This window comes from Paramisgurnus dabryanus, chromosome 13 (assembly GCF_030506205.2).
Source record: "Paramisgurnus dabryanus chromosome 13, PD_genome_1.1, whole genome shotgun sequence".
In the NCBI taxonomy this organism is placed as follows: domain Eukaryota; kingdom Metazoa; phylum Chordata; class Actinopteri; order Cypriniformes; family Cobitidae; genus Paramisgurnus; species Paramisgurnus dabryanus.
Window position 1 is genome coordinate 14,564,749 of NC_133349.1, and position 22,264 is coordinate 14,587,012.

The following is a 22,264-nucleotide window of genomic DNA, read 5'->3' on the forward strand; positions in this document are numbered from 1 at the left end:
GCCCTCGGCAGTTTTTGACTGCGAGCCAATGTTTGCTTTAGTAGACTGAGTTTGTTTTATTATGCATTGGAAAGGGGTACATTGAATGGATACTTGAAAGCCGTCAGTACCCCAAATGCAAATTGTGTTTCAGGAACAGGAAGTGACATGCTTTTCAAATTAAAATTCATTTGTTTTTAGCAAATCTGATATTACGTTTATGTTTTTACATTTGTAACAGTTTTGCAAGTTAAATGGTATTGCATTGACAGAAATAAATTATTTGCACTTTAAACGAAAAGTTTACCCAAAATTAAATTTACTTGTCCTTGTCGTTGTTACAAACCTGCATAATCTTGACAAGAAATGTTGCTAATGTACTGGCCTGTCTTTCCCATAATGAAAATAAATGGCAATCTGGGCTGGCACAGTATTGTAATGGATGCAAACATCAGAGGACAGCAAAGCCTGTTTGTCACACAAAGCCTGTAATATGGCTTTAAATGACTTTTAATACAGTACACAAGATGTATGGGCTACTTTTATGATGCTTTTCTGTTAACCCTATTTACTTTGATCCCATATAAAAGAGTAGCTAGGACATTTTGTAATACTTCTCTTGTGTTTTATTGAAGAAATCATGCCAGTTTGGAACATGATACATTTCTCTAGGGTTTCTATTCTTTTAATTGTTGTTAGAAATTGGATTTTATGTTTAAAACTCTTCATTTAAGGCTAATGTGTTAAAAAATATGTATGTGAAAATGTGCCTTACCCCAGAAAATAACCAAACGTGAAAACCTGTTCTCACATGCACTACTCTTGGTTTCAAAGAAGTCTTTTTCTTAGAAAGTCATTTTCTTAGAAATGGCTATTGGTACAGGGCAGCACACTGTGGCTGTTTGTGCAAATGACATTTCTTGGTATTAAACTCAGTGCGTATACATTACAGGGCTCCTGTACTGGTGGCATTGGCACTTATAGAGAGTGGAATGAAATACGAGGATGCCATTCAGTTCATCAGACAGTGAGTATATATTACAACAAACAGTATGCCAACAACACCCAGTCATTAAACTTAGCGCATCACAATAAATGTATTATAACAAATTATGCAACGTTAACACATTACATCAAATTATGCAGCAACGATACATCACAGAAAATATGCAGCAGTAACACATCAAATGTAATTATGCAGAACAAACTCATTATAGCAAATTATGCAGTCGAAAGATGAATCACACTGTTTACACTGTGCAATATGTACAGTTTATATAGCCTTTAAACACAATGCAGTCTACAATGCATTACAGATGACTGGTGAGTCTCTTTATGGTTTAAAGGGACACTACACTTTTTTTGAAAATATGCTCATTTTCCAGCTCCCCTAGAGTTAAATCTTATATTTTTACCATTTTTGAATCCATTCAGTCGATCTCCGGGTCTGGCGCTAGCACTTTTTTAGCATAGCTTAGCACAATCCATTGAATCTGAATAGACCATTAGAATTGCACTAAAAATAACAAAAGAGTTTCAACTTTTTCCTATTTAAAACTTGACTCTTCTGTAGTTACATCGTGTACTAAGACCGACGTAAAATTTATAGTTGCAATTTTCTAGGCAGATATGGTTAGGAACTATACTCTCATTCTGGCGTTATAAGCAAAGACTTTGCTGCCGTAACATGGCTGCAAAAGGCGCAATGATATTACACAGGTATTAATTTTCCGTTGGTCTTAGTACATAATGTCACCACAGAAGAGTCAAGTTTTAAATGGGAAAAATATTGAAACTTTTTGGTTATTTATTAGCGTGATGCTAATGGTCTAATCAGATTCAATGGATTATGCTAAGCTATGCTAAAAGTGGTAGCGCCAGACCCGGAGATCGGCTGAATGGTTTCCAAAATGGTAAAAATCAAATGTTTAACTCTAGAGGAGCTGGGAAATTTTAAAATGTAACCATAAAAATACACTACATTGCGATTGAAGGCTACATTTATATGATTTATTTCCACAGAAAACGCCGGGGCGCCATCAACAGCAAGCAGCTGACTTACCTTGAGAAGTACCGCCCAAAACAGAGACTGCGTTTCAAAGACCCACACAATCACAAAAGCAAGTGCTGCCTAATGTGATCCGGTCCCACCACCCTCCTGCCACATAAGGAACTTTTTACTCATGGACTAAACCAGACTGAAATTACCAATCCAGTGCATTTGAACTCCTGTTACTTCTTTGGAGGGGAATTTAACCCCCCATTTTTGTAAATGTTAGACCCGTTTACACAGGGTCTTTACCAGCTCAGGGCTGTGAAAGACGAGCCTCTAGTATTTTGTCTTTACACACAAACCCTCGTCCTAAGTGTTTTCACAATTTATCGTGAACACACACCAATGCATATTTTGACACACACACATTTGTACTACCAGGCATCACACTGTACCAGCAGCACATAGTCCAAAGATGATCATGGGCGGCCACCTGCTGCTCTGGCAGGGTCAACCACAATGAGGTCATAGAACAAAATCACTGTATGTCATTTTCTTGCTTTTGTATGGAACCGCTTGTCTACCTTGTTCCCTCTCTCTTTGTTATTTTGAAGTTTCATAATGCTTGTCTCTCTGTCGGACCCATTTTTTAAGGGTGTGATTGAGATGATTAACCTCTTTTTATATTGTATCATAATTCTGCTATGGGATTCAAGTGTTGCACCACTGGCTGCTTACAAAGAGAACTGCAGGAGTCACCGCTCACATAGCACACTTTGAAATGACTTCCAAGTTTTATGTTTTTGAGAACACATTGAAGCTCAATGTGTATTACAGCATAGCTTTGTGCATAAAAATCCATACAATATGATATACTGTAGTGCCCCAGAAATGCAGCAATGAACTAAGAGAAATGAGAATATGTACTCGGTGTGTGAATTTATCATTACAACCACAAGGGATTTCTCACACTACATTTCATATGAACTTCACTGCTGCGTACACGGCATTGTTGAAAATTGTTGCGTTTTTATTTATTTGTGTTTTTGTGCTCACGGATGGCTCAAGTTTTTCACTTGACATGCATAGTTGTATATGGACACCTTAGAATGACAGAATCAATGATTTTTAAAGAAATGGTTAAAATATCTTTGTCTTGTTCATATAATGAGAAATGAAATGAGATCATGGGATCTGGTCATATAGACATCAGAAAAAGAAGTGTAAATGAATCTGTCACTGATGGGTCAGGTACTGAAGCAAACTCTCACGTGCATCAGATAGAGAGTGTGTCATTTATCTGCATGGCTTTGGTGAAATCTGTGTGATATTTAATGGATCGGACTCTGAGATAATGTCATATTTCCTGCCTCTAAAATTAAAAGCAGATCTGATTGGTCTATTACAATGAAGCAAACATTAAATAAATGTCTAAAAATTTGTATCTTTGTATATTTGCATTGACGAAAGACTTGTGACGCCAAACAAACACCACAGCTATTTCAATTTCATTTTATATATACTGTAAAATAAAATGTACAATTATTTATACAATTTGTGGATTAAAATTTACTCATTTAAATTCCAAAAAGTCAATCGCAAGAGACTAGCTATATTTTATTTTAAAGAGCACCTATTTCATGTCTAAAAACAATGTTATTTTGTGTATTTGGTATAATATAATGTGTTTGCGTTGTTTATGGTTAAAAACACATTATTTTCCACATACCGTACATTTTTGTAGCTCCAGATTTCATTATCTTCCTGAAATGCACGGATTTGAAAAGCTCTGTGTCCCTGATTGGCCAGCTAATCTGTACGTTGTGATAGGCCTGAATACCTCTGCTATCAGCAGGAAATGTGAAGCTCCTTACCATTTTTGAAATATTTGGTTGCTAACAGGAGTTAACTTACAGGCTGTTTTCCCGAAGCAGGAGGAATTATGATAATGTCAGTCTTGTCTACGTCACCAATCCCAGGAAGTAAACTGCTGCCTACAATCCGTTTGTTTGTTGTAGTCCAAGTAAAGAGATTTACGTTGGAGATGATAACTTGCGTCATCGTTTACTTTGGGGTTTGTACCTTTTGCATATCGTTAACATGGACTAATACACACTCACACACCAAAATAAATTTTCAAAATGTGAATTGGACAATAGGTGCTCTTTAAAAAGAACTTCCTTCCAGTATTTATCAAGTTTTTCCTTTTTACCCATTTTGCATTCTATCAAGCAGGAGACAGCTGCGTTGCAAACAAGCTTTGTTTCATTACTCTCAATAAATCATCCTGTAGTGGATCCTCTTCAAGACAAAACTGTCAAAGCTGGTGATTCATTTAAATTGGTGTGAATAAAGCAGCTCAATGTTGCTGACATTTAAGGGCTTCTCTCCAAACAATAGAGAGATTGTCTCATTCACAGACTGTAAAACATGTCACAGGTATTGTCACTTTCCACCACCTGTTAAGTGTTTTCCTTTGTTAACCTGGAATGTTTTTGTTGGAAGTTATAGCCTGAACCATAATTATAATTATCCGTAGTCTCTGAAACATCAGAAAAATATAGTCAAAGGAAACATTGTTCAAAGAATACATTTTAATGTCACTACTAGAACCATTTTCAGCACAGCTGCTTGTTTTTTGTTACTGTGTGTGTGTGTGTGTGTGTGTGTGTGTGTGTGTGTGTGTGTGAGAGAGAGTGGGGGGGGGCTTTAGAAACTGTACTGTAAGTTTATTTTGCCTTCATTCAGTCAGGGTCCTACAGACATCATCATCATCATACAAGGAGAGACAAATGCACCCCCCAAAAAAATTCATTATTTTTCGACTTCCTTTGTAAATCTCTTATTATTCCTTTTGTATGAACCTTGTCGATTTCAATGAGTTCTCAGATCTGATTTCATGAGATGACAGTGCAATCTTTAAAAAATGCATGTGAATCTTTTAAAAAAATAAAGGCAATTTTTTTTTAAACAATGATTCATTGTGTCCCTGTTTATATATACAGTAACCAGTTTGTAATAATTGAAATATTAATATTATGATTTTTAATGCCACAAGAAAGTAATGTTAGGAATTCATGTATATATCTCTGTTTTTATAAATAATTTGAACATTTGTCTAATCTAAATGTGGATTAAAAATCAATAAAACAGAAACTGAATTGCTTGTGCCAGTTCTTCATGCAGTCTTACTGGAGAATACAAATGCAAACCACACACACCCTCTAATGGTCATTTTGGTTTTAACCTGTTTATGTGTAGTGAGGCATGTTGTTTCCTAACAACAATAACCAGTTTTTCTAGCCAGAATGCAATGTCACTGCAGCATTCACTACTGTAAACAATCCTGTGTTTTTACAGGAAGTTACTGGCAGCACAATTGCCAGCAAGTTACAGAGTTACAGCAAGATTCAAATATACTGTAAAATATTAAATAGTACTAAGGTACTTTACTGTTATCTAGAAATATGATATTGTACAGTAGATTTTCTACAGTTTGGTTAAACTGACATTTAGAGGTCCACTGTATAGATTTTTAGTGGTATGGTGAGACTTTGAATTGAAACCAGGGCTCATTATAGTTGTGCGTATGTCCTACGACAGGGGTGCCCAACCCTGTTCCTGGAGGGCTAACGTCTTGCAGATATTAGCTCCAACCTCAATCAAACTCTTTGAAGCAGCTAATCAAGGGCTGCGTCCGAAACCGCATACTGTATAGTAGGTACTGAATTAGATGAAGTACCTACTTGGCGTTAAAACAGTAGGTAATGTATAGTATGAATCCTGGTAGTATGAATGAGATTCGGACGTACTACATCCGCCATGTTGCTACATCACGTGACATACATCGTCATCACGTCATGTCATTTCAGCGCGAAAACAGCCGTGTGCCTCTTCTTCTTCGTTGGATAACTCCTCTTCCGGGGCATCATGGGATAGTGAAGCGTCCATCGTATGCACACTGCAAAATCTAACCGGAAGTAGTAGGTCATCCGGGTACTTTTCGCATACTGTTTTTCGAATACTATGTATTCGGACATACTACTCGCCTCGCCTACTGCTTTTCGCGTACGATATAGTATGTAGTAGGCGGTTTCGGACGCAGCAAAGGTGTTCATGGTTGCTTTATAATTACAGACAGGTGTGTTGAAGGTGGGTTGGAACTGAAGTCTGCAGGACGTTAGCCCTCCAGGAGCAGGGTTGAGCACCCCTGTCCTACGGTGTAGGATACACGGTGGTTTTATATGTGTGCAAACACAAATGCAGACTGCTGGTAGGCAGTATCCACGCGTGTTTAGCGCGACCGTCACTGAAGAAGCAGCTTGGTCAGTTAACCCACAAACGAAGAAAAAACAGCAACTTGTGTATGTTTTATGAAGACAATCAGTGATGGAAGTAAATAAACAGCGACTTATGTTTCAGTTTCAACTAAATGACTCCTCAACTTGCCCCATCTTTGTTCTCATCGTCGCAACCGGAAATACCTAGGACGCAGTGTTTTTACCTAACGGGAGGAGTTCTAGTGGACCAATAACAGCGCTTCTGGTCAGCATACAACTGGCGCACTGTTAAAAATTTGGCGAGGTGCACTACACAGTCAGACTACACAGAGGCTCCGGATAACTTACGGCGTAGACCTTACACACGACTATAAATTGGACTTTAGTCCACAGCTCACCCCTCCCTTTCGTAATGCACAGTGAAGCTACGGTAGCCGCCACAGGAAAAACAGTTCATCATCTGAGACAACATGGTGACAAAATGCGATCTACAGAACAGTTTGTCCATTTAGGGCTAATGTAGAAATATGGCGGTGCGAAATGGTGACTTCCATGTAAGGGGACCTGTGGTGTATGTAGATAAAAATGTCTCATTCTAAGGGATTAAGAACAATGCAGTTCATTTTGTAAGGTCTTTATACACCACTGATAATACTTCTAAAAGTTACACAGTGCACCTTTAACAGTGCTTGAGTGAAAAGTTGAAGGTTGCTTTTGCTACACAAGGGTTAGACCACTTCAGGTTTGGCATTTCTGTCAGTTTTGGTCTTTTTATTGTGCATGTTGTTCTTGTTCAGGATGTCAAATTGGAAGGAGACCGTTATCTTTTAGCAACTAAATTTATTTTTTATTTGAAATTTCCTCTAAAGAGGTTATGCGGTGCAATTTTAAATCAAAAGTTTTAAAAGTCATTGTCAGGACAAAGAAGATTTAACTTCCACAAAACCTTTCTGCTGCAGAGAAGGATCTCTGTTAGAGGAAAAGGTTTTGCTTTTATTATTTTGCTTTTATAGATTTTCTCATATTAAATAATTAAATATAAAGTATAACTACAGTATGGTTTATTAGTTCAAAAGTTAAAGTTGTAGTATGCATTAACAGCATTAAGTGTAGTAATTATTTTAATATTATACAGTGTATACTTCAATTTAGGCTATAGCTTACTATAATAAATACTACTGTAGGGGTATAGGCTACTACATTCTTTTTAATATGTAAAATGTATATGAAATGCTGGTCTCTGCATGTTCTCTCTCACTCTCTACTCTATCTCAAAACTAAGTAAGCTGCCTACCTAGGTAGTATTTTGGGACGTCACGGGCACTGTCTAGTAGTTGAGTTGAGCTGCTTGTATTGAGACGCAGCCTTTCTTTAGTGCAGCATCCGCCATATTGTCTATCAGGAGACGCTGAGAGGTAATGCAGTGTGATTATACAGCCAATTCATACCTATATTACTGCATGAATGAATCGTTAACATTTTCTTTAAAACAGGAAAACGCCGGTAAGACTTAACATTACTTAAATCCTCGCGTGTGCCCGTATATGGTGTTATTTGTCGGTCACACAGTTAGCGCGTGTCATTGCTACTCGCTAACCGCTAAAACCAGCCGCCTTTCTTTATAATCAGGACCGAACCGCAACGTTTGGATTCAGGTTCCATTTTAATTAAACCTTAGCTTCGAGTTGTATTTATAGTTTCCATAAAAAGAGGCAAATATTTGTTTTGTGTATGTATTTGTTTAAACCCTTTGTGCGGCGTTAGCTTTGATGTGGCGTGTTGCGCCACGTTCGGCTAATAGCGTTTGCACGATAATTCTCTACGTTGTATCGTTTCAAGTTCACGTATGGTGTTATTTATGCATCTTTATTTTATTTCACATCCTGGTAAACAATTTGGAATGAAATTGTTGGTTAATTGCGACGGAAAATGTTTTAGAAACGGCTTAGGCGTGGCAAACGCTATGCTACTTAGCGATTAGCAAGCTAACTTAACTATCAGCTGTTTGGGGAGCTGATAATACATTCTTGGAAATACATTATTTATATCGTTGTTCGTAATTGAGTAGTAATGTAGGGTACATGCAGATTAACAGGTGAATGCAGTATAACATTGGTTTGATTGGTGTGTTTGACTGTGACATCAGACTTAATAACACATTTTAATATTGATTTTAAAAATTGATCCGTTTTATGTTAATGCCTTTATACTAAGATTGTTACGGTATGCAGTGATAAATAACACACCCTTTAATAATGGTTTGCGTTTGTTCTGTGCGTTTGATCATAGTTATTCAACTTGCACAAACAGCAAGTTGTTAATCTGCTGGCTATATTATAGCAAGACTGGTTGGTTATTAATGGACGTTGGTCTGTAAATCAGTACTTTGACACGTAAGCTGATGTTGCAGGTTTGGGGTGGTGCGTTATAATTTTAAACCTTGTGTTTTGCAGCAAATGAAATGAGGAATGAGTTTTAAGATTGCAGTGTCTCCTGATTAAACACCTGGATGTCCTCTTTGATTAGAATTACAATCAGGTATGTTATTCACTGGCAATGCCTGAATGCAGTAGATCTCATATTTGTTGACTATGTTGCTTGCTGTATACTGACTCATCCGGCTTGCTTATTTGTTTTTTGTAGCCTATGCTCCACCATAAAGTCATCACATCTGCCTTCATCAGCTCCACCTGTCATTTGCCGCTTGGAGAAAACCTCCAAGGTAATAACCAACCTGTATAAATACACTTGTGCGTGGCTACTTTTTCACAACAATTATGTAGTGAAATTAAAAGTTTTTCTTTCGCTTTTTTGCAAAATTTAATGTACACACGACAGCTGTGTCAAAACGATCTACATTTACACGGATTCATGTTGTTTAGATGGACAATGAAGTTTTTTTGTCACAATGAGTGACACTGGGCCATAATGTGCCAAACTTTGTTGGAGAAACTCAGTATCTTAAGTAGAACAGATACAGTTCTTTAGGCCACCATTGTTGTTTTGGTTATATTTGCGAATGCCGATAGACTGAATAAACACATCTGACATCATAAACTCAAACATGACACCATTGATTCACGGTTACATAGTTTACACAGAGACAACAAGGTGTCATTTTTAAAAACGTACACTTTAAAGCCTGTCATCAATGTGTTTTTAGGACCCCAAAACGCAGTTGTTGTGTAAATGGTCAGCCAAACACAAAAAAACGTTCTTGTTAACAGTTGAAAACGTTGTCGTGCAAATTAGGGTGGTCCTTATTTTTCAGCTTTTAAAGTTCATGCTCTCACCCCACCAATATGTTTGAATAAATAAATAAATAAATTGAGCTCATTTTTTTAGATATTATAAATTAATATTTAGAGGTTGCTTAAGACCTTTTAAGTTTAAAACATTGAATATTATGTGATACTTTGTGCTAGCCTGTATAATTGTTTAATAATATATACTTATGGCAACAATGGACTTCCTTGACCATGTTCCATGCAATTAAAACTCCTGTTTTAGTTGTGATATGCCTTTCAAAGCAAGAAAGCTTCAATGTGAATGAATTACAATAGACAATATACACTGAGACAATGGCGGGAGCAACACTAAGCAAGTCCGCTATGTGGTAACTCGGATCAGAAGAGACTGAAATAGCTTGAACAAAGTTACCCTTCAAGAAGCAAGTTTTATGGGTGTTGTGCGTTTTTAAATGGTACAGTTTTTGCAAAAATATGGAATTTCAGAAAATTCAAGGCTTTGATCAACCTCTAGATATTGTGAACAATTAAAAATTTTGCCCGGTGTGTTTTTATTGATATTCTAACATATTTAGGGGTGAGAGTTGAACATTAAAAAAACAAGTGACTGATTATAAGGACCACCCTAGTGCAAATGGCACCTCAGTCTCAATATATGTGCTTACATATTTATTTTTTATTTAAATGCTTTTAAATCATGCAATATGAGACTTTTGAGAAAGCATGCTTGTTTCTTACAGTTCTACTTTATTATAGTTTATTTGTTTATTTAACTGTTCTGTTGAATGTTGTTTACTTGGCCACTGTATCTTGCTGATGTTCTTGTGACTTTCTAGTAAAGTGTTTTTTGTTTGTTTGTCTTTCAGGTGTTTCAGGGAATACCGTGTGTAGAATATGTCTGGCCCTGTCCCAAGTCGCTCTCGAGTTTACCCTGATGTAAACACACAGCGACCCAGAGAGTACTGGGACTATGAATCCCATGTGGTAGACTGGGGGTGCGTTCTACTAAATATTTTTTTGCTCGGGGGTTAAATGCAGTATTGTCCCTGAGGATAGCTTCTGTATAGTGTTGTTTTTGTATGGACATGAATTACATGAGCAGCTTTTATTACTTGTTTAATTTCTTCTGCTTTAATTTTTTCCATGCCTTGGGTGTTTTGTACATTGTGTGACTCAAGAGTTTGTACTGCTATGTTTATGCTCTTAGAAATCAGGATGACTACCAGTTAGTGCGAAAGCTTGGCCGGGGAAAATACAGTGAAGTGTTTGAAGCCATAAACATCACGAACAATGAGAAAGTAGTCGTCAAAATACTCAAGGTATCGTCTGTTGTTTGCATTCACTTAACTGCAATTCACTGTGAAAAGCCTTAAAGGTTTTAGTTTAGCAAAAAATAAAAAAACAATTGGCATCGTTTATTTTTTTTTTATGTTTTTTTTTGCGGGACAGAAAATTGTAAAATGTTAAAGGGATAGTTCGGCCAAAAATTATATAAAACGCCCATGATTTACTCACCCCCAAGCTGTCCGAGTTGCATATGTCCATCGTTTTTCAGACAATCACATTTTCGGATATTTTAGAAAATGTTTTAGAACTTTCAGTTGATTAAATGTAATGTTACGGGGTCCACCCATAGTCCACGACCTTCAAGTCCAAAAAAGTGCGTCCATCCTTCACAAAATAAATCCAAACGGCTTCAGGATGATAAACAAAGGTCTTCTGAGGGTAATCCGCGTGGTGTTGTTGTAGAAATATCCATATTTAAAACTTTATTAACGAAAATAAATCCCTTCCGGTAGCGCCGCCATCTTAGACTCCTCTGCATTCAGGAGACAGTATTAGCGTAGTGTACACACTTTTCTTAGTGACGTATGACAAATTCGAAGGGCGGGAGCACAGAGCAGCAGCAGAGTAGACTCCATAGGCTGCGTAAGCTCTCATCCAGAATGCGGACGCGACTGAGATGGCGCCGCTACCGGAAGGTATTTATTTACGTTAATAAAGTTTTAAATATGGATATTTCTACAACAACACCGCGCGGATTATCCTCAGAAGACCTTTGTTTATCATCCTGGAGCCGTTTGGATTTAATTTGTGAAGGATGGATGCACTGTTTTTGGACTTGAAGGTCATGGACTATGGGTGGACCCCGTAACATTACATTTAATCAACTGAAAGATCTAAAACATTTTCTAAAATATCAGAAAATGTGTTTGTCTAAAAAACGATGGACATATGCAACTCGGACAGCTTGGGGGTGATTAAATTATGGGTTTAATATAATTTTTGGCCGAACTATCCCTTTAAGGACTTGCAGCCTCAGAGACTGATCACTCCAAACGCGTTTATGGCAGTTGCAGGCTCCTATATCGAATGATTTTCTATGGGAAGTGAGCATTATGCGTGCCGAACTTGTTGCATTTTTTGCCGCCGGCCGCACCAATGCTCTGAGCAGAAAAGCACCAGACGTCATTCACGTTTTTGCATTTTCCAATTGAATGAGGGGAGAGGCGGACCTTCCGTTGTGGTGGTGGAATTTTATTGTTGTTTGGAACAGCCGAACAAAGCAAATATCCTCTTTTTAAAGTTTCTGCTAAAATGAAAGTTAACAGCAAAAGAGCGGTCACGCTTCAATATTTGATTGACAGGAGAGCTGCCTCGGTGGTTGCCTAGCATTATAAAAAACGCTCCGTTAACCGCGTCTTGCGCTTCAAATCGTTTAAAACGCGTTTGGTGTGATTGGCTGCTCAGTCGTCATTGCTTTTTTTATTACATATTTTTGCCATTTTGTGGTCCATATAAGCAAGAGTTTAACATGCTTGGAACAACATGAACAAATTGACATAATTTTTTATTTTGTAAGTACACAAGTAGAAATATTAGTGTTAAATTTCCTTTTATGTCTTGTTTGTGTTTAGCCAGTAAAAAAGAAGAAAATTAAACGAGAAATAAAAATTCTGGAAAACTTGAGAGGAGGTCCCAACATCATATCACTTTTAGACATCGTAAAGGATCCTGTGGTGAGTTCATTCACATTTGTAAATTTGCCCTTTGTGGTTTTCTTGACCCTTAAGAAAGACAAAGTCAGTCTATTTTTAGCCGTGAGTCACTTTATGAGTGCATGTTGGTTTTATTTATCTTTCTGAAGGCTGTGCTGAATACAATGGCACAGGAATATGTGAGGCTTTGTTTATGTGCACTGAAGTTTAAAGTTTTGTCTTTTCTGTGCCGTAGTCTCGAACGCCAGCACTGGTCTTTGAGCATGTTAACAACACAGACTTCAAGGCAAGCCATGATTATTTTCCTTCTTTCTAAGATTTTGTTGCATTTTGTGTGAAATTAATGATTATTTTTCTGCCTTTTATTTACAGCAACTCTATCAGACGTTATCAGACTATGACATCCGCTTCTACATGTATGAAATTCTTAAGGTGAGATGATCACTCAAAGCATTAGTTGACCACTACGTTATAAAAGCTTTTGGTTGAATAGGTTTCAGGAACATGTAACAAAAACATCATGCAAACCAACAATTTTTATACCAGTCTTGTTGTTAGAAGTTGAGCTGCGGTGGAAAATTTCCATAGACATTGTAATGTGCCGAAACTTTTCCTTTTTTCTCACACCAGGCTCTGGACTACTGCCACAGCATGGGGATAATGCACAGAGATGTAAAACCACACAATGTTATGATTGACCATGAACACAGAAAGGTATTTCGGCGTTGCCTGTGTCAGTTTTTTTTTTTTGACACTCGTGTCTTAATTGTCCTTGTATTTTGTAGATTGGTTAATGTTATTTATTTCTTCTTTGAAGCTTCGGCTGATTGATTGGGGTTTGGCTGAGTTTTACCACCCAAACCAGGAGTACAACGTGCGTGTGGCATCCCGATACTTTAAAGGTCCTGAACTACTTGTGGACTATCAGGTTAGTTTTTGTTTGCTAAAATGTATTTTTTGGGCCTTATTTTGCAGTACTATTATAATTTAAATTCCAACTGCTTTGGAGTAGACAAATAAATGTTTCTTGTGGTCATTAGATGTATGACTACAGTCTGGATATGTGGAGTCTTGGATGCATGCTGGCCAGTATGATCTTCAGGAAGGAGCCGTTTTTCCATGGACATGACAACTATGATCAGGTTCTCCATCTTTCTTTAAAAATAACAACTGTTTTAAAGCTCCCGTTCTTTCTTTGTTTTTGCCGCTTTGATTGTGTTAACAGTGCACAATATAACATGTGTTTATGTTTCACATGTAAAAAAATGCAGTATTTTTCACACAATTTATTTATCTGTATAGCACTGTTTTCACTGTCCTCAAAATGGGCTGATGTCTTTTACTGTGAAGTCCCTCCTTCAGAAATACGTAACAAGTTCTGATTGCGTTGTGATTCTACATGCGGCTAAGCTTGCCATTAGCTTAGCTGGCGACTGATGTATTCCTGTGGGGGGAGTTTAGTCAAAAAACTGTTCTAGTGACGTCATTAAAGCAGGAAGTAGAGGGCTGTAGTCCAAACCGGCTGTTCGCTGTAGGCTTTGAAAGGCGAATTCTGTTAAAGAAATTATATCGCCTGGCAGTGAACTTTAAGCTTTATCATTTTTACAGCTATTATTTATGCTATTATAGCAACATTACACACTAACTAGGGTTTAAAAAATGGGATCATAAAGAACGTGACCTTTAAAGATCATACCTTGTTGTCTAATAAGATATACAGTTGCGTACAGTGTTTTAATGCTCTTTCTCTTTTTAGCTTGTTCGGATAGCAAAGGTTTTGGGTACTGAGGACCTGTATGATTACATTGACAAATACAACATTGAACTGGACCCACGCTTTAATGACATTTTGGGCAGGTATGCTTTTATCCCAAAATGAAATCTTACAAGTACATTCACAAGCGAGTCTCGTTAATTTTAGGAAGTGAACTGAGATGTAAATCTTGTGATGTATCATCCAGAGTGTTTTAACATCTCTTTCTTTTTTCAGACACTCCCGTAAGAGATGGGAACGATTTGTGCACAGTGAGAATCAGCACCTGGTCAGTACAGAAGCTCTGGATTTCCTGGACAAGCTGCTACGTTACGACCACCAGGCCCGACTGACAGCCCGTGAGGCCATGGACCACCCATACTTCTGTAAGTTACACAAACGGCATGTGGTGGAAGTCTTCCTATTCGTAGTATTCTCATTTGTAAATTAGGGCTGCATCTAATGATTATTTTCATAATCGATTAATCCGGCGATAATTTTTTTATTTATTAAATCGGCTAAAATATAAATATTTACTTAGCTAGAATATGTGAAAACATCTAATTAAGTAAGGCACTAAATTAGGGTATTCACGTATAGAAGTGAACTTTTAAAAGTGCAAAAGCCACACACTACTACAGAGTTTTACTAATATAATATTTTTTATTTAGATATTTTAATCCTTAAATAAAAAAAGTTTGTGCAGCTTTTAAGTAGTAAAACGTCTTTACATGTCAAAATATCAATTAACAAAATTGAGTCTTCAGGGATGTGCTGGGAATTTTGCCACAGATTAATAAACTAATTTTAATCTTCAATTTTAGACCTTGATGAATATACAAAGACATTTCCCGCACACTATCTGCTTGCTGAACAAAATTTGTTTAATGAAAGTTGCGTTGCAACGTTTCGATCAACTGATCTTCATCAGGCAACTGAAGATCAGTTGATCGAAACGTTGCAACGCAACTTTCATTAAACAAATTTTGTTCAGCAAGCAGATAGTGTGCGGGAATTGTCTTTGTATATTTTGAGACTTTTTGTCGTCTTATCCTACGCACCTATCTATTGACTTCAGGTGTGCGACGCTAATTTGTTTGAGACCTTGATGAATATAAAAATTATTTGTAATTAACAAAATAAATAAGCCATTATGATATGAAAGTGGTTATATACATGCGTTGTTACACTAATAGAAACCTGGATTTCCCCCTCACTTTAAAACAGATGCTTGTGGTTCATTACTATTTTTATAAAAACACAACAACAATTAAACAAATAAAAACTCACTTATAATATAGGAAATTAAACCTTTATTTTTAATAAAGTTTGTGTTTTTGGTTCCGTGCTTTTTAACCAAGCTGGTCGGCTGGTCAAAAGATCGCATGAATAAACGTGCGGCTCGCGTTGTATGACGTAAAAGTGAGCTTGCACTGCATCAAGAAACAGCACCTGACTTAAATTATAAGCGCACAGCTCGCTCGCGCTGTATGAAGAAACAACACTTGACTTTGAACGCACAGCTTGCATTGATGAATAAAACGTGACTGACTTTGAGCAGGCAGCTTGCGCTGTATGAAGAAACAGCACCTGACGCGTGTGCATGTTGGCCTGTGACGTCACAGACCAACTAATGGATAATGAAATTTGTTGGCTACAAATGACATAATCGATTTTACCGATTAGTTGTTGCAGGACCCTGGTGATGCACTGAATTGCATGGTCATATAATGACACACACATAGACAAGTGTTTTATGTCTACTACACTAGACGTGTTTGGTGTTATAGACTAGATGTCAGTCTGAGCATTGCTTGGCCACATACAACAGTTGATTCTCCTTTAGGACTATTATTATTTTCATTAATAGCTAAAAATAACTTTCTTACTGTTGAAGTAAATTTAAATTTTAGTAGTATGGAAGGAATTAGTGCATATCCGTTTGTGTATCCTTTTTGAATCTGTTAATATGGGGGTTTGTTGTGAATCTGAATGAAACCTAATTTGTGTTGTGTTTGATATATGATGCATGTCTTATTTGTGTGCTCGCAGACCCCATTGTAAAAGACCAGGGCAGAGGTGCACCGGCTCCAGGAATGGCTGCCAGCTCCACACCAGTCAGCTCCTCTAGCATGATGGCAGGTAAACCATCTCAAACTCTGTTATTCCTCTACCTCTTTTCTTTAAAATCACTTCAGTCTACCTAAAAGCTCACTGTCACACTACAGGCATTACCTCTATGACTCCGAGCGCACAGCCCAACATAGCCAACATGAGTGCTGGTTCTCCCATCATCCCTGCCCCAAACACAATGGCCACACAAGTGCCCACTGCCGCAGGAGCCCAGCCCTGAACACCAACTGCCCCTATGTGTCTCTCTCTATCTCTCTCTCTCTCTATCACATCTCTCCCTCTCTCTTCTGTGGGCCTGCTTGGAATTGTGAATCGGGGTCATTGATTTCGTTATTTTTATTATGTTGCAAATAACACAGAACTAAAATGTTAAGTTGCTGTTTTGTTTTTGCTCTTCAGTTGTGTTGTTTAAGGGTTTATGGACTCAAGGAAACCCATCATGTTTTTTTTGCACCTGTCTGTGTGAGTTAGAAAAGCATATGGGTGTGAGCGCTCTATCACAGTGACTGTTTAGAAACACACTTAAATGTCCACCTGAAGAAGGTTAATAAAATTAATTTTATATGTCCCTCTAGCATTCTTGTGCTTGAAAACCATTTCACCTGACTGACTTGTTTTTAAATGGTTTTTATTTTTTAAAGGCAGAGTTTCTTTTAATGTTATTTTAGGCTCTGCTTTTGCGTGTTTTACTATTTGAATCTCGATTCTCAAGACTTCACAAACCCGGTTTTGTAAATAATGAACTTCAAGACGTCACACAGAGTCGCTTGTTCCTGAATTTTGAAGAATATGCTGATGGGGATAAGAGAAAGCTGCTTTACTGGAGGTATGCTGGGTCAGAGAGCTGTTTGGGCCGTGATCTACCTAGTCATGACGTTTCAGCTATGTATTTGGACCGAACAATTCAATCAAAACTACTGTTAACATTTCTAAAGATTTGTGTTCGATCATTGTATAACAAAATACCGTTGCCGATAATGAACATCATCTATTTCAGTTCAGCTGTGCTGGTTTTGTTTGTGTGTGTGTGGTTGGTTTTTGGACTTGGTCCCAGATCTAAGTCAATAGTAGCTGTTTGAGGTCTTGTACCGATCGCTGAGTAACACAATCAATAATATGCCAATTTTTGTGTTACCTTCAGTTGTGTGTATGCGTGCGAGTGTGTATGAATGAATTTTTTTTAACAAAACATTTGTTTGATACTATACAGAGTTTTTGTAATTTTCTTTTAAGAGGGGACTGTTCATTGCAGTACACATCTCTTTCTACCCCACAATTAAATGGATTAAACGGGAGAAATATCAGTTTAGCATTGCATGTTGTGTTCTGTGGTTTGTCTCGGAGAATGAACAAAATCTTTGTGGTCAATTACTGTCACTCCCAAAATATGTCTAGACCAACAATCTTTTAGTACCTTATTGTTTAAATGTTTCTTAAACTGTTCTTGCTTTTGGTCTTGTCTGTTAATGAAATAATCAACGAGGACTAGCTCTGTAGTGGACACCTAACTCATGTTTATCCTCTACCTGTGTCAAGTGTGAAGGGTTCAAATCTAAATATCTTGCTGTATTGTAAATCCATTTGTTTAAAGTTTGCAATAGATACTTTTTGCAGTTGAGATATTTTTTTTGTTTGTTTTATAAATCATTTAAAAGAGAAAATATATTGTTTTAGGAGAAAAAGACCATGTCACTTGCTTTATTCAGCTGTACGTTTAACACAGCCTCTCTGTTAAGGTGAATGGTATGTTTGAAGTAAGGTGGAAGGCTACCTCACTCACATTTATATGAAATAATTCAATAAAAAAAGGAAAACAAATGTTGGCTCTCGTTGAAAACTATAGGTTTAATTTTGGTCCACAATTCAGAGACTCCACCACTTCACCTGGGGTTCAAACACATCCCTAACAAAAATTAAAACTAAAGTTTACTACAGTAAAAATTGATGGCTTGGCACGAGCCAGTCACTGTTATGAAAAATATAATAAGAGCGTATACCCACCGATTGGGGCACTTTCAGACATTAACATGAATTTACCCTAACATATTTTGGTATTTTAATGGGTGTGATGATATATCCTTGTTTATTTGTGTGGTAGAAAGAGGTTTATTACATTTTAAAGAGTCAAGATGAACACTTCTTACTCCTGTGGCACACCAGTTATTGGTTAAAAATTAACCTCCTTTGCGCATTTACGAGCCTTTTCTGCCATCTAGTGGTTACATGAGACGTTAATCTATAAAATGAATGTTATACTTGGGCTATTAGGGTGATTCTCACGAAATTAGACTTATGAGGTGTCATGAAACATTTTGATAAAATAAAGTAAATGCAAAGTAAGAGTATCAAAATAAGAAACATCTCTTCATGTAGTATTTTGCACATGATTTCGAATGAAATCATACAAACCAATTTTGTTTTTTTTTTCCACATTTAAGGGGAAAATTTTCATTACTGCAACGTGTCCATGACTGGATTTGGGTTCTTTGACATGGAAATATTTATAACTAAAAAATAAAAAAATTAAAAGCTTCAGTGCATGTTGTACTATTTAAAGAAACATGTGGTATTTGGTGATCATTGGTAAATGTATAGACAATAATAAGGACTATAAATGTGTCCAAGAAAACGTTTCTCATCCTCCGCAACAATTTTCAATCATTGTTTAAGCCCTCAATGAACTAACATTTTAAAAAATTAGTTGGAAGGGACATAATTGACTGTGACACTCAAGATGGCTACCAGGTAAGCAGTTTTTATTTTTTTTCTCTCCAGATAAAAGTTAAAATTTTGTTTGTCATAGTACCTAGACAACTTTTTAGTTCTCACACGAAGTTTGTAAATGCATATATTTAATGTAATATCATGTTGCGGTAATGATAATTTTTGATAATGATAATCAAATGAAAATGTAAATAATTCTATAGGAAAAAAAATTAAATCCTCTAAAAATAATGGTTATAGTAAGTTCAAACCTTAAAGGTGCAGTGTGTAAATTTTAGCGGCATCTAGTGGTGAGGTTGTGAATTGCAACCAACGGCATAGTCCACTGCTCACCCATTGCTTTTGAAACGCATAGAGAACCTACGGTTCTACAGTAGCTGCCACCGGACAAACATGTCATCGTCAGAGACAACAAAAAATTGTCCGTTAAGGGCTTCTGTAGAAAAATGCCGGCAAAAAATGGCGACTTCCATGTAAGGGGTCCCTCTTTGTATGTAGATAAAAAGGTCTCGTTCTAAGGTAATAAACACATAACGGTTCATTATGAAAGGTCTTTGTACACCCCTGATAGTATAGTTTTGTATATTATTTTCCATTTCTGTCAAGAGATCCTTCTGAAAATTACACACTGCACCTTTAATCTTATATGTTCCATCTCGCATTAAATTGTTTAGCTTAGAAAGCTTGTGTGTTATTTAAAGGACCAACATTTTTTTTTAAAGTTCCCTCCAATATTACTTTACACCCTCAGAATTAAAGGCACAAGAAGGGTGCATATTGATACCTCAAAGGTACACATTTGTATCTTAGAGGCAGTGTTGGGTGTAATTAGTTACTGTAATTTAATTACTTTTTCCTTGAAAAGGGATTACTTTTATTTTTCCAGTAATTTAATTACAGTTACTGAACTAAATACTGTGAATGGGCTGTAAAACAATTATATATAATAAAATAGTGGATTTAACATTAAAATTTAAAGTCTTGGTTTAAAATGCGTGTTTTTTATGTATCCTCTTCACTTTAAATACTTTGGTAAGTTAATAAAAATAATGGTGACAGTATATTTTCCAATTCTCACTATTAACTGGTTGGTTATTAACATTAATATTACAAAGATATTGGCTGTTTATTAGTACTTAAAAAGCACACATTAGAACCTTATTCTAAATTTTTAATCCTACCCAATTCTAACTAATACTTAAACTTAAGTAATAATAAACAGTAATTAGGACTATATTGTAGTTAATTTTTAGTTAAAAATGAGAATTAGACCTTTAAAAGTGTGACCAGAATAATGTACGTACTTTTATAGCATTTATTTGAGCCGTTCTAAGCCTATCTTGTAATTTGTACAGTAATCTAAGTATATGATTGGAGTTGTAATTAGTAACCAGTAATTAATTAACTTACCCAACACTTCTTAGAGGTACATACTGTATTTTTAAGTACATACTAGGGATGGGCACGAGTACTCGATTGCTCGAGTACTCGAACGTGGCATCGATGATCGATCACGAAAACGATGATCATGTGGGTTTATTAATTTATTTATTGTGGATATGGCGGCATTTGGATGTCTGGTTAGCATTACGAGCGCATATGGTAGTAAAGACTGGGTCTGGAGATGCGTGTTTGACGTCGTGTCAAGCTACGCAGACCGACGTATGACATCAGTAACATTACCATGCGTGATTCAAAAACAAACAGATAATTCCGCGCGACCGCACCGCAGAAACCCGCCGATCCGCGCAGCCCGCGAGCCCGCGAAGCCGGTCACACCTCACATCACTGAGGCACTATGGTTTAAAAGGATGTCGTGATTTTCGGAAATACAGTCAGTCAGGTGCAAAATGTACAGCGCCGTCAAAAGTTCAATGGATTATCATCTCATATTTAAACATCAAATGTCAAGAGATACCAGAGAGCCATACTAGCATTACCATTACATCTTGACTGAGGTAAGAGGACGACACGACACAGCTAAACGCTAAAATGATAGCAAAACACTTAAAGCTGCATAATGTTATGAAGCTTGAGCTTTGACTGGACGTGTTTAAAAGTGCGCCGTTTATGATGCACATCCACAAAGGGAGTTAAACTTTCCTTTCTTTTTTTTTTAGATAACTTGGTTGAAACCTTAGTTGAAGTCTTGCATTTTATGCAGATAGATGCACGTTGTACATTTATGTTGTATAAAGGCTTAATATTATGCAGAGTGCGTCAAATAGAAAGGGCTTCGGTTTGTGTTTATTAACCCTTTAGTTTCACTTCATCACGCAGCTTTTCTGTTAGAGGTTTCTGTTAAAAACATTTGATTAATTAGGAATCTAGTATGTGTTCATTGTTCTGTCAAAGTTTCTTCAAAATTAAGTTTTATTTGAGTGTTTTAATGAAAATATTTTCATTTTCACCATGACGTGTACGCCCCGCCCCTTTGATTGCCCCGCCCCCAGTTAATCGAGTACTCGTTCTTCAGACCTATGGATTAATCGAAATGAAAAAATGACATAAATGCACATCCCTAGTACATACTGATATCTATACCAAAATGGTACATGCCATTTTTTGTATATTCTTTTACTGAGAGTGTAACATGTTATTGTATATTTAGTTGTTCCTGTAGCTCAATTGGTAGAGCATTGCATTAAGTGCAAATATAATGGGTACAAATCTTCATAAAACAAACTGATAAAATGCAGACTTTGAATGCACTCAAGTTGCTTTGGAAAATGTGTCTATGTTGCTAAATGCAAAAATGTTTATAAAAGCGAATTAGAAAATGTTGTGTGTGCCCTATTATTTTCTTGTTTAAAGACCTGTGACTGTCCAGTATGTAACTTATATGTATAGTCTTAAAGTTTCCTGTTTCTTCACAATGGCACAAACAAGATCCTTCACTGAATCTCTTTGAGAAGAAGGAAATGAGTTAAATTCAGCAGTGCGTCTCATCATTATTGTAAAACACACCTGCCATTGAGAACACAACAGGTTGGTTTTTCAGGCTGTCCCCTCTGCAATGTCATCTGTGACCCTATTGTCCACTTCACTTCCTCTATTCAGATGAGTGATCTTCACTACTATAAATCCACCAAAGAGACATGAAGTCTTCAGAAGGACATCACCACTCAATATGAAGCTGTAAGTATACTCTTGTG

At 36.7% G+C, this 22,264-nt stretch overlaps 2 protein-coding genes across 4 annotated transcripts in view; both read left to right on the top strand.

Moving 5' to 3' along the window:
• Positions 1-3,414, top strand: part of ptp4a3b (protein tyrosine phosphatase 4A3b) — a 37,977-nt gene extending 34,563 nt beyond the window's left edge. For both annotated transcript variants that reach the window (XM_065245376.2, XM_065245375.2), the window contains exons 5-6: positions 932-1,006; positions 2,002-3,414. In XM_065245376.2, the coding sequence (XP_065101448.1) occupies positions 932-1,006; positions 2,002-2,119 (193 nt within the window). In that variant the 3' untranslated portion in view covers positions 2,120-3,414. The remainder of the gene's footprint in view (positions 1-931; positions 1,007-2,001) is intronic.
• A 4,185-nt stretch (positions 3,415-7,599) lies between these two features.
• On the top strand, positions 7,600-16,953 carry csnk2a1 (casein kinase 2, alpha 1 polypeptide). Of its 2 annotated transcripts, XM_065298253.1 has the most exons (15): positions 7,600-7,667; positions 8,706-8,790; positions 8,896-8,974; positions 10,367-10,495; positions 10,708-10,819; positions 12,419-12,520; positions 12,735-12,785; positions 12,872-12,931; positions 13,130-13,213; positions 13,317-13,427; positions 13,540-13,641; positions 14,256-14,356; positions 14,490-14,638; positions 16,305-16,394; positions 16,481-16,953. In XM_065298253.1, the coding sequence occupies exons 4-15, from the start codon at positions 10,395-10,397 to the stop codon at positions 16,603-16,605; spliced, it is 1,188 nt and encodes a 395-aa protein (XP_065154325.1). In that variant the 5' UTR covers positions 7,600-7,667; positions 8,706-8,790; positions 8,896-8,974; positions 10,367-10,394; the 3' UTR covers positions 16,606-16,953. The 2 variants fall into 2 exon arrangements, with proteins under 2 accessions (XP_065154325.1, XP_065154326.1); XM_065298254.2 differs by lacking the exon at positions 8,896-8,974 and having other exon boundaries at positions 7,608-7,667.
• The last annotated feature ends 5,311 nt before the right edge of the window (positions 16,954-22,264 follow it).